Here is a 24,005-nt window from a genome sequence, read left to right as displayed (position 1 = left end):
AATTTACCAGCTTGTACGGTTTCTATCTTAAATCTTACCTCAATCCAAGAGCTACTCAGCATACTATGAAAATATTCTGAAAGAAAAAAAGTACAGTTCAATAACAGTAATACAATATGACACTAATAAATAAGCAACTAACAAAAAGCTTACATACCAAGTCTAGCACAAAGAACACATTTATGACAAGGAAACTCCTTTCCATCCACTGATTTCATGGTCACATCACACAGAAACGAACTGAGGGGATAAAAAGTACAACTGAAGCAATTGTGATTACTTTACCATAGTTATCAACTAAGACAAATTGTAACAGGATTGGTTTAAACTTGATTTGTCTTAATTAAAGGAGAAAATAAACAACTAAAGGATATAAAATAACTAGATAAATCACTTATTCTATGCTACATACTGCCAGTTTCTCTCGTTTTGAAGTTTATTACATACAGTACAAATACTGAAAAATAAAAACTTTTAATAATATACTAAGAATCGAATTTAATTAGAGCAAAAAGCTATGCTTAGTTATATAAGTGATATACAGAGGCAGGCTTACTATGTTTTGTAGTGGGATACCATCTAATTACAGTAACACATAAAATTCAGGCAAGAAAAGAACTAAAATTTAAAACTCCTTTAATAAAAAGTAACCAGGTAAACTGGGCTGGAGCGATATGTTACTATGTTTTGTAGTGGGATACCATCTAATTACAGTAACACATAAAATTCAGGCAAGAAAAGAACTAAAATTTAAAACTCCTTTAATAAAAAGTAACCAGGTAAACCGGGCTGGAGCGATAGCACAGCGGGTAGGGCGTTCGCCTTACACGCGGCCAACATGGCCGACCCGAGTTCGATTCCTCCGCCCCTCTCGGAGAGCCCGGCAAGCTACCGAGAGTATTCGATATGCCAGACACAGTAACAACAAAGTCTCCAATGGAGACGTTACTGGGCCCGCTCGAGCAAATCGACGATCAACAGGAGGGCCTTTACCTTTACCTTTTAACCAGGTAAACTACAATATTAATGTACTGTTAAGCAATTATTATTTTATACGTTATCTTTTACAGTTTTTAAACATTTCAAATAGCTAGGACTAGAAAAGTTTGAGAGGGTATCTACCTAAACTGTCTGGATCTGAGAAAGAACTGGCTCCACAATTAGCTGCCACTACCTATGGAAGAAAATTCTATCTTCATTTCCTAACTTACCATTTTTTCTGGTTTAGCTTTGGTTTACTCCCTGGTTTCTTGGCAACAACAATAATTTTTTCATTTTCAAGTTTGACTCCATCCAACCTATCAAAATATGCAAAAAACTGGTTAGATACTTTCTCCTATAAAACAAGCAAATAAGGACTCAACTTACATCTGAACATAACTATCACTTTTATCACACGGAAAAGTATCTCAATGAATACCCAGTCCATGACAAAGAAATACACATTGTCCATCGATTTTACTTAAAATTCAAACTAGACTAAATATGTATATATGTGTATATATAAATATGTACAAAAAACAAGTCAAGGCCAGGGCACAACGTCCCCAACTGCTTTTAAAAAGAAAACAGAATATGCATTCTTTATTTCACTCCTTAACAATGATTATACTGCCAAACAATCTACTTCAAAAAATAATACCCCAAAATAATGAGAAATACTGTTAAGTATTTCATATATGCTATATGACAAAATGACAACAAAAGTGAAGTTAACATGATTCCTCCTATTATTTTATACCTCCCAGATAGTAAAAGTAGTGCTAATGAACAATCATGCAGAGGTGTTTGTAAATTCAAAAAAAGACAGTACTCTTAATAGCCCACAAACTGCCCTTCACTCCAGATACCTGTTACAGACCCATACTAGAGTTCAAACCCACTACTAGTGGTCTTTCCACCCATTAAGATTTTAGTTCAAGAAGTCCCAAAAGAGACAGCAAAACATGAAGGAACAAAACATGGACTTCCTATCGCAAAAGGAAGGTAGAGAGAGAAGAAGTAGGAGAGGCATGCATTAAGCAACAAGAGAGGTTTTAAAAGGTAGGAAAAGGTAGGACAAAAACTATTAAGGAGCCATACCTACTACTCAAATTATTGAAACCAAATTTCTTGGCAACGCTTTGCAACATTCTTATAGGATCCTCTTCCCCAACACTTTTTCCTTTTTTGGAAGATTTGGGCTTGTTTTTCTGCTTTTCACTAGTTGTATGAGCTTGGATACTTTTATAAACTTCAAATGCCGATTTCTGATTATCTTCATGGCAATTAATTTTATTGATTTGCGAGTTTGGAGTACCCTGACAATCTTCCGTTTTTCTGTTTAAGTTTATTCTTGGTTTGAAGCCATGAGTTAAAAAATCACAAGTATCTGTGTATATAAATTGTAAAAGGTACTCAAACAAGTCAGGATGAACCTTCTCTACCACAAAGAGATGGCAGCCTGCAGAATCTTCATCTTTCTGGTAAACATCTATGAAGTCTAAAGTACTATCTGAAAGAAATAATTTCTGAAAAAAGTCAGAGCGCACTGCCAAAACAAATTTATGTGCAGGGAAGATTCTGTTACCAACTTGAAAAGTCACATCATGGATATTGTCCATTTCATCTGTTTCCCTCAACAATTTACCGAATTCTTCAAAGAAGGATGATGAGGACACAGCCGGAATTTCATAAAGGCTAAAATTGAAACAAAAATGATTTTTACTTTCAAGTAAATTTTTTAAAGCATCTCATGCATAATCTTGCAAAACAGAAGATCCTTTTATTTTTCAAAGGTGAGTTTTATACTTGGTATTTCATATAAGAATATTTCATTCTTAAAGATGGCATCATCCTTTGTTCCTTTTATTTTTTTCTACTTAAAAGACTTAAATTTGTCTTTAAAAGATATTTATTTCTAAAAAAAAAGTAAGATTTCTACAAGGAAACACTAAAAAATGATTCTCGTTGAAAATTCTAAAATAACCATTAAAACATGTATTTCTCACCCTCTTTTAAATCTTATACAAATGAAGAAAACAAAATTATATGGAGAACTAAGCAAATACTACAGGTCCCAGAACCAGGAAAACATGTGAAACTCAAGAAAATGGAGATAAATATGCACATATTTAATTAGGCTGTGTTTCTACTTCTTTCAGTACTAAAGAAACATAGTAACAAACATAAATACACATATTAAAGAAATGTAACAAATGTAATAAATAACACTTCTCGGCCTTTTTCATCTTCCAAATTAAGAAGTCAAAGCTCCTGGTTTGCTTAGGAGTAAGGTACTTCACAGGAGACAAAACTTCCATTGCTAAAAATATGACAAACCGGAGAAATATAGGATGGATGGTCACCTTTCTTCGAGAGCTCTTCCTTGTTCAATGTTTTATCTTGTCATCTCTCTAATGTGAATCAGCAAATGCAGGGAGAATTATACTGCCCTAAAGATGACTCTATACTGCTTACCTCTTCTGTCATTTCCTGTTTTATTCACAGACATAAAAACTTTGAAACTACATAAATGTTTTTCAGAATCTGGGAACCAAGTACACATTACAAAATATTATACACACCATAAAATAACAGATAGGAATTATGTGTGTTACTAATATTGTCAACAAGTATCAGTTTCCAAAATAAACGAAATTCATCTTTTACACCTTTGAGTTACTTTGGTAACATGAATATATATCCAGGCTACGAGATTTGGTGAAAGGTCTCTGATTAAATTTGCTGTACAAGTGAGTGCAGTGACTGCTTTTCCTAAAAATGAAATGCAATAGATACGCGTATACCTTGCTTTAGGATCTGACTGCAAGAGTGCAAAGTTGCATCCACTTGGATCTGTGCTGACACTGACAGCTCTATGGGCAAAAGTAAGTTTCTCCAGACGAATTCTTTCATACACACTATTTATGTCAGAAACACAAGACACATCTGAGGAGGAATTATGAAGGTTTGATAAGACCTCTGCTAAAAGAAAAAAAAAACATTAATCAAGTCTATTCAAATTTCTAAATGATTTAGGAATAATTGGAATATGAATAACTGGAAGGGCCATGTAAGTATTTTCCTATGCATTTAATCCTTTAAAGAAATATATTCTCTAACACACCTTAAAATCTATAGATTGATTTAATTACAGAGCATACGTTAATAGGTTAAATTCTCAATTGCAATGATCTTATCACATTCCAACAGGTACATTTTCCACACCGTAATTATTATCTTTCTGGAAACAAAAAATAAAACCTAATGTTACACCAGCTTTTAAAATTCCTCACCCCCTCATTAAAAATGTATAACTTAGTGCTTTCGTCATCTTATTTTCTCTCTCCCTTCGTCCATAGATTTTTCTCCCATTGTTTCAGCAGAAACTGACCAGTCGAGGCTGTGAAACGATTTTCATAAGTCTACTCTTGGTGTTATGGTAGTAAACACATCCCCTACCTGTCCTAAAGAGCACACAATGAGCTGAGAAGACTTATGCTTACATGATTATTACCAAGGCTATTAAAGAAAAGTATAAAGATCCTTTGAAAAGTCACTTCAGAAGTAAAAAAAAAAATGATGCATCTGGAGACTAAAACAAGGCTGGGCAGAGTTTTTCAGAAATATTTCAGATATAGCTAAAACATTGAGCCTCTCTTCTCCCTTAAATATGTATCTTGCAGCGTTGGGAGGATCCTCCCAGGATGGGAGAAGCATGCTGAAAGTAGCCTATAGACCAAGACTGTGACCCATTGCCTCTTTTACAAACCACAACACCCAAAAGGAGAGAGAGAACAAAAGGGACGACATTTAAAATGAGCAAATCTGGAGACCAGATTCACAGTACAATAGATGGAACACTTGCTCTGCATGCAGCTAACACAGGTTGGACTGCCAGTACCCTGTATGGTCCTCCATGCACAGAGCCAGGAGTAAGCCCTAAGCACTGCTGGGTGTGTCCCTCCCCCACCCCCCGCCAAAAAGAGCAAAGCCAAGTTAATAAGCAATACAAATAATCCACAAATTTATAAATGTATAAACAGGTAATAAAATAAAATATATATAATGAACATACCCTCTATTTTCAGTGTTACATCTTGATTAAGACTAAATTGTTCTTGGTTATTGGGTCACACCCACTAATGCTCAGGGGATACTCCTGGCTGTGCACTCAGTAATTGCTCCTGGCAGGATTTGGGGGGACCGTAAGGGAAGCTGCGGATTGAACCAGGGTCAGCCATGTGCAAGGCAAGCAACCTACCTGCTGTACTATCTGTTCTTTATATTACCAAGCAAATAGAGCTTATCTTTAATAATTCGGCCACTGTTTAATTCATTTATTTATGCACTGAAAAACTCTCCATAAGCATGAAAACTTTACTCTTTGTGAGATTTTCTTACATGTCACAACATGTATTTCTTTAAAATTGTTTTGTTTATGGTTTGGGGGCGACACCTAGCAGTGCTCAGGGCTTACTCCTGGCTCTGCACTTATGAATTGCTTCCGTTGATGTTCAGGAGGCCAATGAGATGCCAGGTATCAAACCCAGGTCGGCCACGTCGGCAAGGCAAACACCCTACTGTTGCTCGGGCCCCAAAATTTCAAACTTAGTATTGGGGATACAGGTCAGCGGTAAAGCTCACACCTCATTATATTCAAAGCGCTGGACTGGATCCAGGCACCAAAACAAAGCAAAATATATAATTAAATATGTAGCACTGCAGCACTGTCCTCCCGTTGTTCATCGATTTGCTCGAGTGGGCCCAGTAATGTCTCATTGTGAGACTTGTTACTGTGTTTGGAATGAGGATAGCTTCCCAGGATTTGCTGTGTGGGCGATATATTCTCAGTAGCTTGCCCGGCTCTACGAGAGGGGCGGAGGAATCGAACCTGGGTCGCCCGGGTCAGCCACATGCAAGGCAAACGCCCTACCAGCTATAATTAAATATGCAGGAATAAAAAATTGTATATATATCATACATGTATATGATACATGATATATATATTTATATATATACATGTCTTCTGCTCCCGCACCTGGCGGTCCCCACTGGGGCCCCTTGGAGGGGGAAAGGTTGAGTTTCCCTCCCCGCCTCGAGCAGAGCCCCGGCAGCTGAAGACCTCTAGGACCAAGCCACAGCCATGCTAAAACCACTCTCCACATGCTCAGACGAGCCTCACGCATGAAGGAACTGAGAGAGGAATGCAGGTGTGAGGGACCCGAAGCTGAGATCTCAAAGCCTGCTTGGTTCGGGACTGGGCCTCCTCCACCCAGATCCCCCATCTTCCCGTAGCTAGAGAGTTACACCCACCAACTGCCGTGTAACCCCATCAATGGCCAAGAACCAGAGACCATACAACCAAGCTCAGGCATTCACAGCCGCACGACCTCTCATTGTCTAGTTCTCGCTCTCAGAGAACCCGGCAGGCTACCAAGAGTATCCTGCCCACATATATTCCTGACTGGGAACACCTGTAAAAGTGTTTAGAGGTTGCCCCAAAAGTCTTCATCCCTCTCGGAGAGCCCGGCAAGCTATGGAGAGTAACCCGTCCACATGGCAGAGCCTGGCAAGCTACCTGTGGGGTACTCAATATGCCAAAAATAGTAACAATGATGGTCCTCATTCCCCTGACCCTGAAAGAGCCCCCCAATATGCCACTGGGCTACACTAGCACGTGGCAGGGACGATTGGAGATGTTACGGGTGCCCGCTCGAGCAAATCGATGATCATCGGGATGATAGTGATAGTGATACACATCTACTATGTAACATACACGCACGCATACACACACGCACGCACGCACACACAACATGATCAACTCAAATCTCGATCTGGAACAGACTAAAGCCATAAGGGAATCTTGGAAGTCCTAAAATTCATTTTCTGTTATAGGGGCCACACCCAGTGAGGCTAGGGAGAGGGATGGAGCCACTCCCAGGCTTGTGGGAGTCACCAGGACTACAGTACCCAGTAGTACTACAATACTACATGCCCCTCATGGCAAGGGGCACGAGGCAGGCAAAACTAGGGGTCAAATTCAGGACCTTCCCCAAGCTAGGGAATTGCTCTACCACTGTAGCTATCTCCCCACTTTGTGAGTAATTCCTTCTTCAAACCTACACTCTTTCTTTTATACTGCCGATTAGCAGTAACCAACTCTGCTACTGATCTGGAAAGAACACGACCCCTCAAGACACACTAAGACAGAAAACAAAAATTAAAAGCAGTAACCTTAAATGAATTGGATAGTCCCTCGGTTAATGTGCATAGGCCAACAAACAAACATTTAAAGACATGGCAGGATAAAACTTTTTGTCAATTAAACCTGATAATAAATGCTTGTGAATATGACCAAGTGAATCTACATTTTTCCCACTGCAGGGCAGGGGACCAAAGTCTCAAGCGCGCAAGGTTTATGTTCCATCCTGTAACCAAAAATATGCCAGGCCCTGTATTTTTGAAATGGAAGGTTAGTTATTAAAGTATATGTGAACTGACCTTTCTTTTCAGAGCTCTTTCTTTTTTCTTCAAACCATTTCCCTCTAAATCCTTCTCCGTCCTGCGTGACGAAAAAAGCTTCATTTCTATTTAAAGCAATATCGGAAATGAACACTTGGCGCGGATAGGCCCACCGGCACTGCTTCAGAGAACTGTTGACTGATCTCCAACAAAATACCTAGAATAAAACCAACCGAAAATTGAAACAAGAAACTTGAAACGTTTTTAAAATAGAAGCTCTGATTAATTTTCGTCCTTCCACAGGTTAAAAAAACAACAAAAAAGAATTGGTCAGAGCCTATTTAGGAATGAAATGGAAGATGAGATACTGAGCTTCCCCATTCAGTCATACCCAGAGAATTAATCTTACCTTTATCATATACTAGTATTTCAGGTAAAATTTCATTTGAAAAATATACTGTTAGATTCCCTCATAATTAAGATACCTAACATACAAAATAATTTCTATATCTGATAGTCAATATCTTTATCTGAGAGTCAATCAAAAGTTTTATACCCAAAAGACAGTATCTATATGATTAATTCCTTCACAGTACCTACATCGTTGATTTCTTTAAGCGCGCACGCGCGCGCACGCGCACACACACACACACACACACAGTAAAGGCAATAATGAGGGCCAAGGAATTCCAGCAATCCTCATGCTGGTGATAGTCAGGGACCACTAGACCCACACGTGGAAGTGACTGGGGCTGGCCCATGTGACACGGATCAAACAAGTCATACCTCTAAACACTATATTTTTAAATTAACAATTTTAGCTTCCAAGATCAGATGAGATTGGGAGCACTCAGGGAATTTTATTAGAGAAATGTACTAATATGTTAATACAAGGAAGTGAAGTTATTTGTCTAATAAAAGAAGAAATAAAAATATTTTAAAACTGACATAAAATAGTCATCTTGTGTATAAACAAACATACAAAAAGTAAAGTAAAAAGTAAAGGCCCTCCTATTGATCATCGATTTGCTCGAGCGGGCCCAGTAACGTCTCCATTGGAGACTTTGTTGTTACTGTGTCTGGCATATCGAATACATCACGGGTGGCTTGCCAGGCTCTGCCGTGCGGGCGAGATACTCTCGGTAGCTTGCCGGGCTCTCTGAGAGGGGCGGAGGAATCGAACTCGGGTCAGCCATGTTGGCTGCGTGCAAGGCAAACGCCCTACCGCTGTGCTATCGCTCCAGGCTGTCATGGACCCAGCCTTGGCAGCACAGTACAAGCACGATTTAGAGGTTGCTCAGACAACTGCTCTCCCGGATGAGGATGATGACCTGTGAGGAGATGAAGCTGGAGCCCAGCGTCAGAAGTCTAGTTTTATAGGCAACTGTCCTGTGATGTCAGTGGTGCGGCGTGTTTGCCACTTTATTGTATAGCTAATGCTGAAAGAGATGAATGGGCTTCGAGTGAAAAACTTTTTTTTTTGGACCTCATATTTAGCTGTTTTGGAACTTCAGTTGTCTCCTTTGAGTTTCAGATCAAAGACTGCTGCAATCACACATCACAATATTCATTGGTGAAACAAACATACAAAACAAAGAAAATTTTCTAATTATGCTTGAGTTTTACTTTTTTAAGGAGAAGTTACATAACACATCTCCTATCTGTACAGTTTGGTATTATCATTAAGTAGTTCATCAAAATTCCTTATTTCCATTTAAGCATAAGAATACTAAGGTTTGCAGAACTATCCGGGAGCCATTGAACTCTCATCTATTGCTACTATTTTGTTTGAGTTATATATTTAACTAGTATCAATACTGAGCAACATTAGTTATATGTCACCATACTTTCTTTGAAACACCAGCTTCACACTAATTCTCACTAATGTCAAAAACAAGTAGGGAAACAAAGCTGATAACAGAAACTGTGACTATCACAGAAATATTCATACGTCATCAGGTCCCCTACAGCTATCCATTGATTTCTTTGGATCCTAGATTATTATACTCTGACATAAATTTACTTACTCTTCCAGCTCCGTCCATTGCAAGAATGCAAATTTTTTGACCCCCATTTTCTTTCAAATGTTCAGGATCAACCTTGTATTCCATTCGCCCCCCTGAGACAAGAACCTTTTTCAAGTTTAGTTGTCTGGAGTTTAAAAAAAAAAAAATGCATTAGTTAGTTTTATAAACATGGTATCTTTTAAAAAAATTATTGTGAAAGGAAGTAAGATGATTTGGCTCTTGGAATCCCCTCTTTCTATAAGTTTACTCTATACAACTGGCAGTTTCTTCCTTTAACAAATCCTACCAAACCATCAACCCACAAAGACATATTAAATACTTAAAACCAAGTTGCTAACGCCCACATGACCTCTAGTTTTATGGTAGTAACTATATCTGTATTAGGATTCTAGTGGAAAGACTAAAAATCCAGTGTGTATTTATATTTTAACAGAAAATAAAACATTTAAACCTCAAAATAAAACAGAAACACTTAACTTCAAATATAGGCAGCTCTAACCAGATAAAGCTACCCTGAAAATCCTTCTTATTGCAAATTTATTAATTTATCCATTAGTCACACATTTCATTATAAATTGCCCATCATGTCAGTTAAGTAGTATGGAAAGCTTTTCTCCAATAATTCTACTGCACTAAATTTCAGATACTGCCTGCATTAAAAGAACTAACTAATTTTGTTTAAGTATTACTGGTAGCAAAAAAAGTTCTCTTAGGGGCTGGAGCGATAGCACAGCAGGTAGGGCGTTTGCCTTGCACGCGGCCGACCCAGGTTCAATCCCCAGCATCCCATATGGTCCCCCAGCACTGCCAGGAGTAATTCCTGAGTGCAGAACCAGGGGTAACCCCCGAGCATCAAGCATGAGCATTTGAGAGAGACCCAAAAGAGCAAAAAAGAAAAAAGTTCTCTTACTGAAAACTTAAATAACATAGCTTTTATGTGTGTATTTAGTGTTATCAAGGCAATTTTTATAAATGTCAAATAAAAACAAAAAAATTATTATCTCCTGCATAGAAAAATCACCGGTCAATTCCATAACACGTTTGTTCACATTTGCACATTTCTGTAACTGAAACATAGCTTACACTGATAATTTTCCAATTGTTTTAACTTAGAAGTTTAACAAATTTAGAGCACACACTTTCTATTCACAGAAAGTATCTGCATACGAAATTACATTTATTCACATTAATAAAAACATATTTTGCTACATTTAATTTCAACTCAAAACCCCAACTTAAAATTTTACACCCCTACTTTTAAAGTTAGATATACAATTCTAAAATTCCTACATGCAACTGCTTCCACTAATCAAGTTATACTTTTGCAGGCATCTCTGCATGTGTCTGCAAAGATTTATCAGCTTGCATACATTAGTATACTTAAAATAGTAAGCCAATGAAAGAGTCTTCATATAAATTGTGACAACAAATGAGCAAAAACATTGCTGTCAAATCAATTATGGATTAATCAAACACAAAAGATGGAAAGCTTATGAAAAAGATAGTGCTCTGTACTTCACAATTTTTTTAAGCACTTGTCCTTTATGCTGTCAAAATGAAATCATAAATGAAGCACTGTTAAATATAGTTTATTCAGAGAGAAAATTCCAGTTGATCCATAGATACTTAAATATAGATACTATTAACTATAGATATGCTCTTAATTATAGATATATAGATTCTATTTGTTAGAAAAAGCACATAACATTATAGCTAGACAGAAACTAAGGAACCAAAAGTTATAATGAACCTATGCATAAAAATAAAGTTAAATATAACCTACCAATACTACATTTTAAATTTTTTTTACCTATATCTGGATTCAGGCCAAAAGACTAAGATCATATAAGGCAAAAATTTCTGTCTATTCGATGTTTCCCTTTCCTTACTTCAAGGCCTAACATAAAGCTGCTTCCCAGATATTTACTAGAACAGTTAAACTCTTAATAGTTGTGTTTCTTCCTCAGAAATACACATACTTAGAAGCCAGTTTCTTGCACTGATAGTCTGCAAGTAAGTAAATATCACCCTTTGTGGTAACACAGACAGTGGCCCCATCACTTGCAGCAACCAAAGACAGAGCAATGTCCTTATGATGAAGGGCGGAGACTTGACGAGGAGCAGTTATACATTTTTCTCCATTTGGATCCAGTAAATAACCTTAAAAAAATAAACACAATAAATAAATCACATACACAGAAGAACGTCTAAGAATCTCCACTTACTTTTTAGAGATTGTCAAAGATTTATTGAGGGAGGAAGGTACCCTTTTCCCTCCTCTCTTTGGGATATTTCATTCTGAACCTCTTTCTGCTTTCTCTTCAACACTATAGATATTTACATTTTTCGAAAAAGTTTCCTTGACCATACCTTCTTCGAGTTTCTCCCATCCACTTACAAACAGGTTTTTTGACAGTAATTCAACAAATATCCACTGATCTTTGAAAAACATGTCATGTAAACTGGTAAACAAAATAGTCCTTGCCTCCAATACACTTCTAGCCTGTTGGACTACACTGGGTCATCCATGCTCCTCCAGAAAGGAGCTTAGGTTTATTGAGTTATTCCCACAACGATGCCCGAGGCACAACCAATTCCATCAAGCACTAATAATCCTATACTGCTTTTCTCTTTCCTTTATGTCATTTGCATGGTTTAGCAATGTCATTTTGTATAGACAGAGGAAGACAGTTGATGCTATGCTTCTGTAACATGGGAGTTAACTGACTCCGAATAATATTTACTCCTGGGCATCCATCCTATTTACTTGACTTAAACCTTAGTTGCCTTTACTTCCTAATACCCAAAAGGAGGGTCCCGACAAAGGGTGTGGATGGACCCAGGGCAAGCTGTAAGCTACCCTGGCATCAAAAGGGATCAAGGTAAGCGCCATAAGTATAATAAGTTAAGAGCACGGTCGTGGAATAAACTCTGTCATGACCCAGAAAGAAATAACTGAGTAAGGACCCTGCTGGGTTAGGAAAGACTAACCTGGCCTGAGAACTATATAGTCTGGGATATAAAGCTAGATGGGTGGAGCGATAGCACAGCGGGTAGGGCGTCTGCCTTACACGCAGCCAACATGGCCGACCTGAGTTCGATTCCTCCGCCCCTCTCGGAGAGCCCGGCAAGCTACCGAGAGTATTCGATATGCCAGACACAGTAACAACAAAGTCTCCAATGGAGACGTTACTGGGCCCGCTTGAGCAAATCGATGATCAACGGGAGGGCCTTTACTTTACTTTACTATAAAGCTAGATGTCCCCAGGAAGACCAACCTTTAAGTTTAATATTACCTCTTACTGTGCTGAGACAAAATGACTAGAAATATTATAAGAAGTAAATTTACTGATTGGTTAAATGGATTACTAGCTGAGTAAAAAAGAAAACAATAGACCCTAGGTGGAATCCCATACTTGAGTGGATCTCCCAGTAATCTTCAGTGCTGAACCCTCAGAGGAGATCTTGTCCTTGAGTTAATCCTCTAGAACTTTCCAGGAAACAGTGGTTTTACCTGTTTGTTGCTATAACAATGTTCAACCCCACCTATGTGTACCCTCACCCTTCATGATTTCTAACTATGCTGTAAGGGGGACTAGGATGATAGAGACTAGGATGATAAAATGAGGATGACTGGGACTAGGACCAAACTACAATCAAACCATGATAACTATTGTGCTGTAAGAGAGAGATAGGACTACAACGGGGAGGAGAAAGAAATAAACTGTCTACCGACCAGCCTGGGTCCCTGTTCCTCCATCCCCCGCATCCCCAATCCTTCAATCGTCTGTTGCCATGGGCCGGCCAGGGGAACGGTTCTTGGCCACCAAATAGTCTCACATTAGCCTGATCAAGGATACACACATTTGTAGCCCAGATGTCATTAAAGATTTCTTACCTAGTTGCCCACCATTTAGTCCCATGGTGTAAACAGCATCTCTAGTCCATAACACTGTATGAAATCTACCTGCTGCCACTCCGATGATTGTCTTTCCTTTCAGATATTTTGCCTGCATCTATTTGAAAAAGAAAAAAAACAAAAACAAAAACAAAAAACAGACTACAGTTTATAATACATCTAAAAAATAGTACAATTCTGCAAAGATGCAGTAAACCAGAATGGCAATATATGGCACATTTGCTGCCACTGTACCTTCAAGTGTAATGACAGCATCACTAAGAGATCTCTAGGGTCAGAGAAAGAGTACAGCAGATAGATAGGGCACTTGCCTTACACTCGGTGATCACAGATTTGATCTCTGACACCATTTATGGTCCCTGAATACGGCCAGGAGAGATTCTTGAGCAGAACCAGGATTAAGCTCTGAGCACTGCTAGGTATGGCCCCCAAACCAAAAATAAATCTAAAGGGCATAAATTTGGGGCTGAATAGTACAGCTGGTAGAGTGCTTACCTTGTATATGGCAGACCTGGGATAGATCCCTGGCATGCCATAAGATCCCCTAAACCCCATCAGCAATGATCCCTGAGCACAGAGTCAGGAGTAGGACTAAAGCACAGTCAAAATGGTGACCCAAAAAAAAAAAAAATTAAAATAAAAAAAAAACCCTGATATCAGCATTAACTCTGAATATCTAACTCTTCACAGAATATAATGTTTTAGAACCTGAACAATAATACAGTGCGTGGGGGACTTGCCTTGCAGGTTCAATCCCCAGCACACCATTTAGTTCCTGGAGCCCTACCAGGAATGAAACCTGAGTGCAGAGACAGGAGTAAGTTCTGACTACTGATAGTGTGGCCAAAAAAAAAAACCCTCCTCACCAAAAAAAGCCCCCAAATAACCCAAACCCATAAAGAAAACAACATTTTGATACAACCACTTTCAGTTTTAAAGACCGACATGATATAAACATCAAATCACTGAAGTTTTATTAACATGTAACAAGCAGTCATTCTTACTAGAAAACAGAATGCATTTAACTGTAAAACCAAGGAACTGAATTTGACAAAAATCGTAACAGCAACACTGTTAACATTTTGGAACAGAAAGGTTTTTGTCATTCATAAATGACTGTTTTGTGCACTGAGCGAGCTTTAGTTCCAACCCCTAGATTCGAATCACCAGGTGTCAGTGTCATCATTCCCATCCCCGCCCACAGTTGATATAACTAAAACTCTCTACACATTGCCAAAGTGCCCAAGGTCAAAGGCTGGGGAGGGAACGATCCCCACATGCTAAGGCATATCCATTGACCCAGAGAACTGAGCTGAGAATGAAGACAGGACTAAAATCTATCATTCCTAAAGATGCCCATAAAAAGGATTCACCATCCACAACTGGCTTGAGAGAATGGAACTGCTAAAACATACCAGAGATTAGACACTACTTCTGATTATTGTGAGGTAATTCCAGTTGGTTAATTAACTACCCAAAATTAAAGTGTTGGGTTTAAATGCTTATTAATCAAAAAAGGTACACCATCAATAATTTATTTTTTGAAGTAAAATAGTGTTTTGCTTTGTTTTTTTTGAGAAATACTACAGTGGGGGGGTACACATTTCTAGGTTAACACACAGGAGATGTACCTATCAATAATAATTTAAATAAAGTGAATTAAATCAGTGAATAAATTTAATGTCTGGAAATGCAACATTTATGTGCTGAAAACATATTTGTTATGAATAATCATGTTAGGAACATATTCATTTAGAGTATCAGTCCCAGTTCTTTGCATAAGTTATCCATGAAGTTGAGGAAAGTATAACTTCTGGTTGTGGTAAAATGGAAGGGAGAATTACAAAGAATGGCTTTGGAACCTGTACCTCTCACTCTCACATTCCAGGCATGATTTCTGTGCAGAATCAGATTTATCATAAAGCTAAGTAGGCTTAGGCTTCTGGGTACCTCACTTAGAAGGTCCACTTCTTACTTTATAATCTTTCTGATTTTTGTTTCTTGATGGAGAGATTCAAAAGTACTTGGTTTGAACCCCCTGGATTCTCGTTTGTAAATACTGAAAGTTTGGCTTTAAGACTGTTTGGTGTCTCATTTCTCAAGTGAATTATTTCTTATTCCAAACATAAGGTATGATGATTGTACCATATGTAGCGACTATTAAAATTATACAGAACTGAATATAAGTAATGTAAGTTGCTCTGTAATTTCTTTTTGTTCATATTTGTTTTATACCAAAGAGTTACATTATTGTTTAGAAAAAAAAGAAAAGAAAAGAAAAATTTACCTGTCTGGGTACATTGCAACTGGAAGGTGGAGGAGTAATTCCTAATTGATGAAAAATATTTAGACCAAATGTATAAACACATCCATCTTCAGTTAACACAACAGTATGATCCTTAGCAGCTGCTACTTGAGAACAATTTTGACCACTGAGTCCTTCCACAAGCCGAGGGACCTACAAAATAAAAATCACTTTAATATATTAAATATTTAAATAGAAAGGCAAATAGACTTTGGTATTATGTTAAAAAATGATATGACATATCACTATATCGTATATCACAGGTAACCTCTAGAAACTACTCAAATCATACAATTTGCTGCAACCTGGTGGGAACTGGAAGATATAAAGTTGAGAGAAGTAAACCAGACAAAGAAAAACAAACAGGATAATTTCACTGATATGTGTCATAGAGAACACTGGATGAGGAAATCTAATGTAAGGATGCCGAGACCACCCCTGACTCCAGTGGTTAAAGAACAGAGGGCAGAGAAGGAAAAAAAAATCAAGTGAGGAAGAAGGGAATGGGGAGGTAATGGGTGAACAGGGGTCAGAACTTCAGTTAGATGAGTGATATGGGTAAGTGGTATAGCCATACAATCAAAATACAGATTCAACACCGAAAACATGAGACCTAAGCTGCATCCACTGGAATTCTGTAATGCACCTGTCAAGTTCACAGGAAGAAGACTGGGTGGGGTTTGGTGGTAGAGATAGAATATGGGAACACTGGTAGAAGAAAGTTGAAACTGGTGGTGGGATCGATGTTAGAATATTATACGCCTGAAAGTCAACTATTAATAACTATGTAAACCAGATTATTTAAATTTTTAAAAATTAAGTTAAAAAATAGAACATAGACACTGTTTTCTGAGCAAAACAATTGTCTCAGTAAAATAATTCAATAAAATTTGATTCAACAAATGATTGTATGGCATTTATCATACATCAAGTTCAATTTTGTGGGGTATGAATAAAGAGAACTTTCCAGCACAGTATTCTTTGGAATACTGCAGAAGGAAATAAAAACACAGGAACTGAAGGACAGCCTTTCATCAAGTAACTCAATATCAGCATTTCTTTGGAGTCCCCAGTCTAGACCTCAATCTTAATTCTGCCATGTATTAGCTACCTGATCTAAACCAAAATTCTTAGCTTTTCTGTACCTTATTTTCTCTTTGCCATAATACAAGTTTTAGATAGTAGGCTGGTATAAGAAAAATAAGTATAAAAAACACAATAGCCTCTGGCAAAGGGTAAGAAACCAGTAAATGAATGCTATTACCACTACTGTGTCTAAAATGAGTATAATGCCCATTAAATCACAGAACTCTGCGAGGGTTAAATTAATGATACTATATGAAAAATCGTGAACAATGCCTAGAACATAATAAATTCTTTTTAGAAAAATAGGCGAGCTATTTTATCTTTCTCTCTTTTTTAAAGAATCCTTTAATAAATAAGTATACCAACAGACCCTTCCAAAACAATTTTACTTTAAAAGTGACTTTGGAGGGGCTGGAGAGAAAGTACAGAGATTAGAGTACTGCCTTGCATTTGGCGGACTATGGCTGAATTCCCAGCCCTGCATGTTTCCCAAAGGCTCCCCTCCTACCCCAAGCACAGAGCCCGGAGTAGCCCCTGCATACAGATGGATATGGTTCAAACACTTCCCTGACCCCCCAAAATAAATGCATAATAACAGACTGTTTTCTGCTGTGTATTCATGATCAGGTCTCTTAATTCACAATAAATTTCAGCAGCTTAAATGTCAATTTTGCAATTATGTTATAAGAATATTGGTTAAATTTTTAGACCAAATCATTGAGAAGTTAAAAATTAAAAATCTCAAAGTTTCTCAGAAAAAGAACCATATACTCAGCCTGATATTTTAAATTTAAACCGTGATTGATACATTTTATTTTTTTACACATTTCCTTGACTCAGTATTTGCAGGAAGCAAAACATAACTTTTGATCAGTCACAGTCCTCCCGTTGTTCATCGATTTTCTCGAGCGGGCCCAGTAACGTCTCCATCATGAGACTTGTTGTTACTGTGTTTGGCATATCGAATACATCATGGGTAGCTTGCCAGGCTTTGCCGTGCGGGCAAGATACTCTCGGTAGCTTGCCGGGCTCTCCGAGAGGGGCAGAGGAATCAAACTCGGGTCGGCCATGTTTGCCACTTGTAAGGCAAATGCCCTACCGCTGTGCTATCGCTCCAGCCCTTGTTGTTGTTACTGTGTTTGGCATATCGAATATTCTCGGTAGCTTGCAGGGCTCTCCGAGAGGGGCGGAGGAATCGAACTCGGGTTGGCCATGTTGGCCGCTTGTAAGGCGAATGCCCTACCGCTGTGCTATCGCTCCAAGGACCAGCCCGCGGCATAGCGGTTAGGGCACTCAGCTCCCAGGGCAGAGGCCCACGTTCGATCGCTCCATCTAATTTTCTTAAAAAAAATAAAAAATTTACTTAAATCTATTACCAATTAAGTTTATTATTTTCTCGCTAAAACCGGTTTAAAAGACTTTTCAATAACCTGAAACTTCCAGTTTATCAAAATTTTACTGAAGTACCTAAACTGGGTAATGACATTTCAATTACCAAGCAAGTCTGTTCATCTCCGTGACCTAAACGTCCTCCAGGACCATGACCACAAGTATAAACCTGTCCTTTCTGAGACAGGAACACTGAGTGAAATTTACAAAGCACCACCTATGGAAAAAAGGAAAATATTATTAAACTCCTCGAAATATTCTTTATTGTCAATCGTTTAAGCAGGATAATTTCCAATATCTTAAAATCCCAAACAGTCAAAACTGAGCAAAAGAACATAAAGTATAAAGATCACTAAACAGCAATAAATATTATTAGTGAAAATAGTTTAATATAACATTATTACCTATGCATGGGGAAAGAGGAATAGGTAATATGTCTTTTTAAAATCGAACTTTATCTAGTAACGTTTTTTAAAATTTTTGGAGTATCATATTCAGACCAACAACCTCACACATACAAGCATGAATTCTGCAACTGAACCATGTCCCCAACCATAATATATCTTTAATATCATATGATTTTAAATAATACATTTATTTTTTTCTTATTTCTTTATTTGCCTTCTTCCCAACTTTCTCCTCATTCTGATCACATTCAATTATATATTTACACACTGTTATCAGAAAGAGTACAGAATCAACTGACCTGCATCAGTAGACTGCAGTAAAAGAAAATGAATAGCAATTTTAAATGTCTGTGAACCCTCCAGTTCACAGCAGTATTTTTCAACGTAGCTTAACTACAATTTCTGACTTCTGCCATTAAACCATCACTATCTGCCTTTAATCTTTCCAACTTTCATGTTTCAAATTTTTAGTTATTCTTGGGGTTGGAGCGAGAGCACAGCAGGTAGGGTGTTTGCCTTGCACGCAGCCCCGCAAGCTACCACGAGCATCCCGCCCATGCAGCAGAGCCTGGCAAGCTCCCCGAGGTGTATTCAATATGCCAAAACAGTAACAAGTCTCACAACGGAGACATTACTGGTACCCACTCGAGCAAATCGATGAACAACAGGAGGACAGTGCTACAGTGCTATTTATTCTTTTTTATGTATTTAGCGTAATACTACAAAAAGTTATTCATGATTGAATTTCAGGGATGCAACATTTCAACACCAATCCCTTCACCAATGTCCACTTCCCTCCACCGACGCTCCCCCTTTGCATTCCCATTTGCTTCCCACCCTTTTACGAGACAATTTTAAAAAAAAAATTTTTTTTGTATTGCGATTTACAGTACTGTAGCTGACACAGTTTCATACCAAAGCTTCACCATCGTTCACCATCACCATCTCCTCTTGTTTAAACACTTCCCTCCACCATAAACCTTGCCCCCGTCCTTGTGCTATTCCCAAACGGTCTGTTTCCTACTAAACACCAGCTCTCATGACCTTTGTTTCCACTGCCTTTGGGTATTCATTATTCCACCAGTTTCTTTATGTTCCACATATGAGAGAACATTCTGTGTAGACCTCTCTCCCTCTAATTTCACTCAGCATGATTTTCTCCAGATCCCTCCCTGTAGCAGTAAACTTCATGACTTTATCTTTTCTGATGGCCGTATATTTCATTGTGTATCTGTACCATAATTTCATGATCAAGTCATCTAAACTTGGATACTGGGGTTGTTTCCAGATTCTGGCCATTATAGATAGTGCTGCATGGAAAGTAGGGGTACAAATTCCATTTTTTTCTCCATTTTGTTTTGGAGCCTGTGGGGTATATTCTAGTAAGTGGGGTGCTGGGTCACATGGAAGCTCAATTCCTAGACTTCTTTAGGAACGTACATATTGTCACCCAGGAAAGCTGGCTGGATCGAATGTTCGTCCCACCAAACAGTGAATGCAAGTCCCTTTCTGCCTGCAACCACACCAGCACAGCAGTTTCTTGTCTTCTTTTTGATCTGTGCCAGCCTCTGTGGCATAAAATGATCTCTCATTGTTTTTATTTCCATCTCCCTGATGAAAAGTGACAAAGAGCATTTTTTCATGTGCCTTTTGGCCATCTATTTTTTGTTTGTTTGAACCTTTTGTGTTGCAACTGGCAATGCTCAGGGGTTACTCCTGACTCTGCACTCAGAAATTATTCCTGGCATTGCTCAGGGGACCATATGGGATTGAACCCACGTGGTCACATGCAAAGCAAATGCCCTACCTGGTGTACTATGGCTCCGGCCCCTGTATTCCTTTTTTTTAGTAAGTTTTTGTTCATCTCTTCTCCCCATATTTATAGATATTCCTCTCTCTATAAATATATGTATACATAGTATATAGTATATAGTATATATAGACAACAGTATATATATGTATATATAGTATATAGTATATATATCCTTTGATAATTAAGAAATGGTGTTCACTATATATACTATATAATTAAGAAATGGTGGTCACTATATATATACACTATATACTACATATATATCCCTTGATAATTAAGAAATGGCGTTCACTATCTCTTATCTTTTTCTGCCTTAAGTCTATGTCATTTGATACTAGTATAGCCATCCTGGTCTTTCTGAGGGTGCTGTTTGCTTGAAGAATTGTCTTCTAACCTTCCACTTTCTGTTTTTGCTCTAACTGTTCAAAAGTGTTTCTTGCATGCAGCAGAATGTTGGGTTCAATTTTCTAATCCATTCTGCCACTCTGTGTCTCTTAATTGGTGCATTTAACCCATTGACATTTAAAGAGATTATTATAGAGATTTTTTTTAATGCAGAAAGATTTTGTGCCATCTTTCTGAGGAGTTTGGCATATTTCTGGGATTCATGGTGTCTTAAATAGCCCCTTTAGTTCTTGTAAAAATGGGTTTGAGTCAATGAAGTTCTGGGTTGTTTATCTGTAAAGTTATGGACTGTTTCTTCAAATACTCAATGAGAGTCTGGTTGGGTCAAGTATTCTTGGTGAGGTGCTGATTTTATTAAATTTTGTCACTATATCCCTCCACTGTCTTCAGGCACAGAGGGTTTCATTTGGTAAATCTCCTATGAATCTTAGTGATGCTCCATTGTATATAATTTCCTTCCTTGATCTTGCTGCTTTCAGTATTCTTATCTCTATGGTTTTCCTCATTTTGATTAGATGTCTTGAAGCATTTTTATTTGGATTTGTTTTAACTGGAATCCTTCTGGCCTCCTGGATCTGGGTATATGTACTCTCCAGTTCTGCAAATTTCTCTGTAAAGGTTTGACTGTTGCTTCTTCAACAGGGTTGGCTTTCTGGCCCTCTAGGACTCTGATGATTCTTGTGTTCCTCTTGAATTCATTCCAAAATTCTTTTCAGCTGTTTACTTTGAGTCTTTATCCTATCTTCTGCTGTTGTCTGAAGGTTTTCTGCACCTCTCTCTCTCTCTGTCTCTTTCTGGTCTCCCCACCCCCCATAGCCCCCACCACGGGCTCTCCAACTGTCCCTCCCTCCGTCTCTTTATAATTCTGGTCCATTCAGATCCTCTTTCCAGTGATATATCTCAATGACACACCAAAACTCTAGCTTTTATAACACCATTCCGATAGTCACTAGGGTTTTTGGTATACTCAAACTGTCTACAGTTCAATTCTTCGGGGTTCTTTGTTGTTGTTGTTATGTTTTGGGGTCACACCCAGTGGTTCTCAGGGCTTATGCCTAGCTCTGCACTCAGGGATCACTCCTGGCAAAGGGGGAAATCATATGGGGGCGCCAGGGACTGAACCCAGGTTGACATTTTGACATTGATATTTTACATTGCACACAGTCCACCTGGGTTCAATCCCTGACATTCCATGTGATCCTCTAAGCAAAAAGCCTGGAATATGCCATGAACACAGATAGTCAGGAATAAGTTCTGAACACAGCTGGGTGTAGCCCAAAATACAAATCAAACCAACAAAATAAAGCATCTCAGCTTTATGGTGTTACTTCATCTCAGTCTACAGATGATAGTCTTAGTCTTACTACGAAAATCTAAAATACAAGTCGCTATTAGTGACTTTTTTTCTTTACTAAAATATTACTTCACCTTCAAAAAAAATCAACATAAACAAAACAAAGTAATTATCAACATGAAAGTATTTGGAACATTCATACTGTAATTCTCAATACCTGCTTGATATAAATCCCACTCCTGGAGAACAGATCCACCAATTCTGGATGATGTTTGCTATTCTGACTTCCATGTCCCAAAGTGAAATTTGTGTTATCTCCCCATGTATAGACATCTGTAGGATCTAAAATGAAAATAAGTTTTTAAGTTCTTTCATATTTTAAAATGAATTATTTTAATTCCATTATAAACATGTTACACAGCTTATAAAAAAACATTACTTTTACAGGAACTAGCTTAACTACCATATTTAGAAGATTTTTTAATACTTTAAAATATTATTATTAATCTACCAGTGAAGATGGCATACATCAAAAAGACTAGAAACAACCAATGTTGGCATAGATTCAATGAGAAGAAAAAACTCATTTGCTATTGGTGAAATGTTTTTGGTTTCTCCTCTGTGAAAAATAATACGGAGATTCCTCAAAAAAAAAATAAAATAGAACAGAACTCCCACACAATACAGTGATTCCAACTGTTGTTATTTAAAAACAAAACGAACATACATTAATCTGAAATAATAAATGTACACCTATGATCATCACTGTGCTAAATCTAATAGCCATGGGGCTGGAGAGACAGCACAGCAGGTAGGGCGTTTGCCTTGCATGCAGCCAACCCGGGTTCGATTCCCAGCATCCCATATGGTCCCCTGAGCACCGCCAGGAGTAACTCCTGAGTGCAGAGCCAGGAGTAACCCCTGTGCATTGCCAGGTGTGACCCAAAAACCAAAAATAAATAAATAAATAAATAAATCGAATAGCCAGAACATGGAAACAACCTAAATATCCAATGAAAGGTGAATTAAGAAGTTGCAGCATATACATGAGGAATATTACACAGCTGTAAGAAAAGACAGAATCACACAGTTGGCTGCAAAATGGAGGAAATGGGAGGGTGTATACTATGTGACAAAAGTCAGAGGGAGGAGGACAAATACTGAATGATCTCATGCATTGTCTACGGAAGAGAGAGAGAAAATAAAAGAACCGGCAGTACTGGACAATGACAAATCTTGACCTTGGATTACAAAACATTACCAAACACTGTAGGGAGTGTAGAGACAGATTGGGACAGAATCGACAAGGGCACTGACGAAAGGGTCATGGGTACTTTCTTGGTGATGATGCGGTATAGGGACTTTGTCATCAATAAGACCAAGTTTAATGCTATTATATAGTTCTATTAATATATAATTCTAGTAATAAAAATTTAAAAATAAAAAATCAACATAGGTCTTTCTCAGTTAAGCAAAAAGGTATGATCTTTGCTACCTTCATAGCTAAACTGCTAAATGAATAAAATACCAACTGCCATATTCACTTTATTTTACACATTATTTCACATTATTTTCTATGAAAATAATACAGCTATTTAAATATACATATGCAGAAAGTCCTAAACCAGACAAATTGTTTTAATTTGTTATTCCCACAAAAATATTAACCTGTTACTCCCCCCTCCCATATTAGGGAAATAGAAAGGTTCATTGGAAAGTAGATGAAAAGGAAAAGAAACCCCCAATCAGGGAAGAACTTACTAAAGGATTAAGTTCAAAATGTTAACGTTTATAGCGTATTCTTGAATGCAAAAAAACACATGAGTGCTTCTGGGAATAACCAATATACTTGGATAAAAATCACAGAAAAGTTTATGATATAGTAACTCCATTCTTTTTTTTTTAATGAATCAT

At 37.8% G+C, this 24,005-nt stretch overlaps 1 protein-coding gene across 3 annotated transcripts in view; it reads right to left on the bottom strand.

The window, feature by feature from the left end:
- Positions 1 to 24,005, bottom strand: part of IBTK (inhibitor of Bruton tyrosine kinase) — an 80,116-nt gene that overhangs the window by 42,177 nt on the left and 13,934 nt on the right. Inside the window, exons 4-15 of one of the 3 annotated variants that reach the window (XM_056109798.1) lie at positions 22,309 to 22,433; positions 18,279 to 18,389; positions 15,680 to 15,850; positions 13,372 to 13,489; positions 11,453 to 11,633; positions 9,474 to 9,597; positions 7,486 to 7,663; positions 3,789 to 3,966; positions 2,083 to 2,679; positions 1,212 to 1,298; positions 158 to 240; positions 39 to 76 (exon numbers count right to left, since the gene is read on the bottom strand). In XM_056109798.1, the coding sequence (XP_055965773.1) occupies positions 39 to 76; positions 158 to 240; positions 1,212 to 1,298; positions 2,083 to 2,679; positions 3,789 to 3,966; positions 7,486 to 7,663; positions 9,474 to 9,597; positions 11,453 to 11,633; positions 13,372 to 13,489; positions 15,680 to 15,850; positions 18,279 to 18,389; positions 22,309 to 22,433 (1,991 nt within the window). The remainder of the gene's footprint in view (positions 1 to 38; positions 77 to 157; positions 241 to 1,211; positions 1,299 to 2,082; positions 2,680 to 3,788; positions 3,967 to 7,485; positions 7,664 to 9,473; positions 9,598 to 11,452; positions 11,634 to 13,371; positions 13,490 to 15,679; positions 15,851 to 18,278; positions 18,390 to 22,308; positions 22,434 to 24,005) is intronic. The other 2 variants (XM_056109799.1, XM_056109800.1) reach the window with 2 other exon arrangements.

The sequence above is a fragment of the Sorex fumeus genome, unplaced genomic scaffold (assembly GCF_029834395.1).
Source record: "Sorex fumeus unplaced genomic scaffold, SorFum_2.1 ptg000008l, whole genome shotgun sequence".
Classification (NCBI taxonomy): Eukaryota; Metazoa; Chordata; class Mammalia; order Eulipotyphla; family Soricidae; genus Sorex; species Sorex fumeus.
Note: the sequence above shows the minus strand (reverse complement) of the source record. Positions and strands in the feature narration are given on the sequence as shown.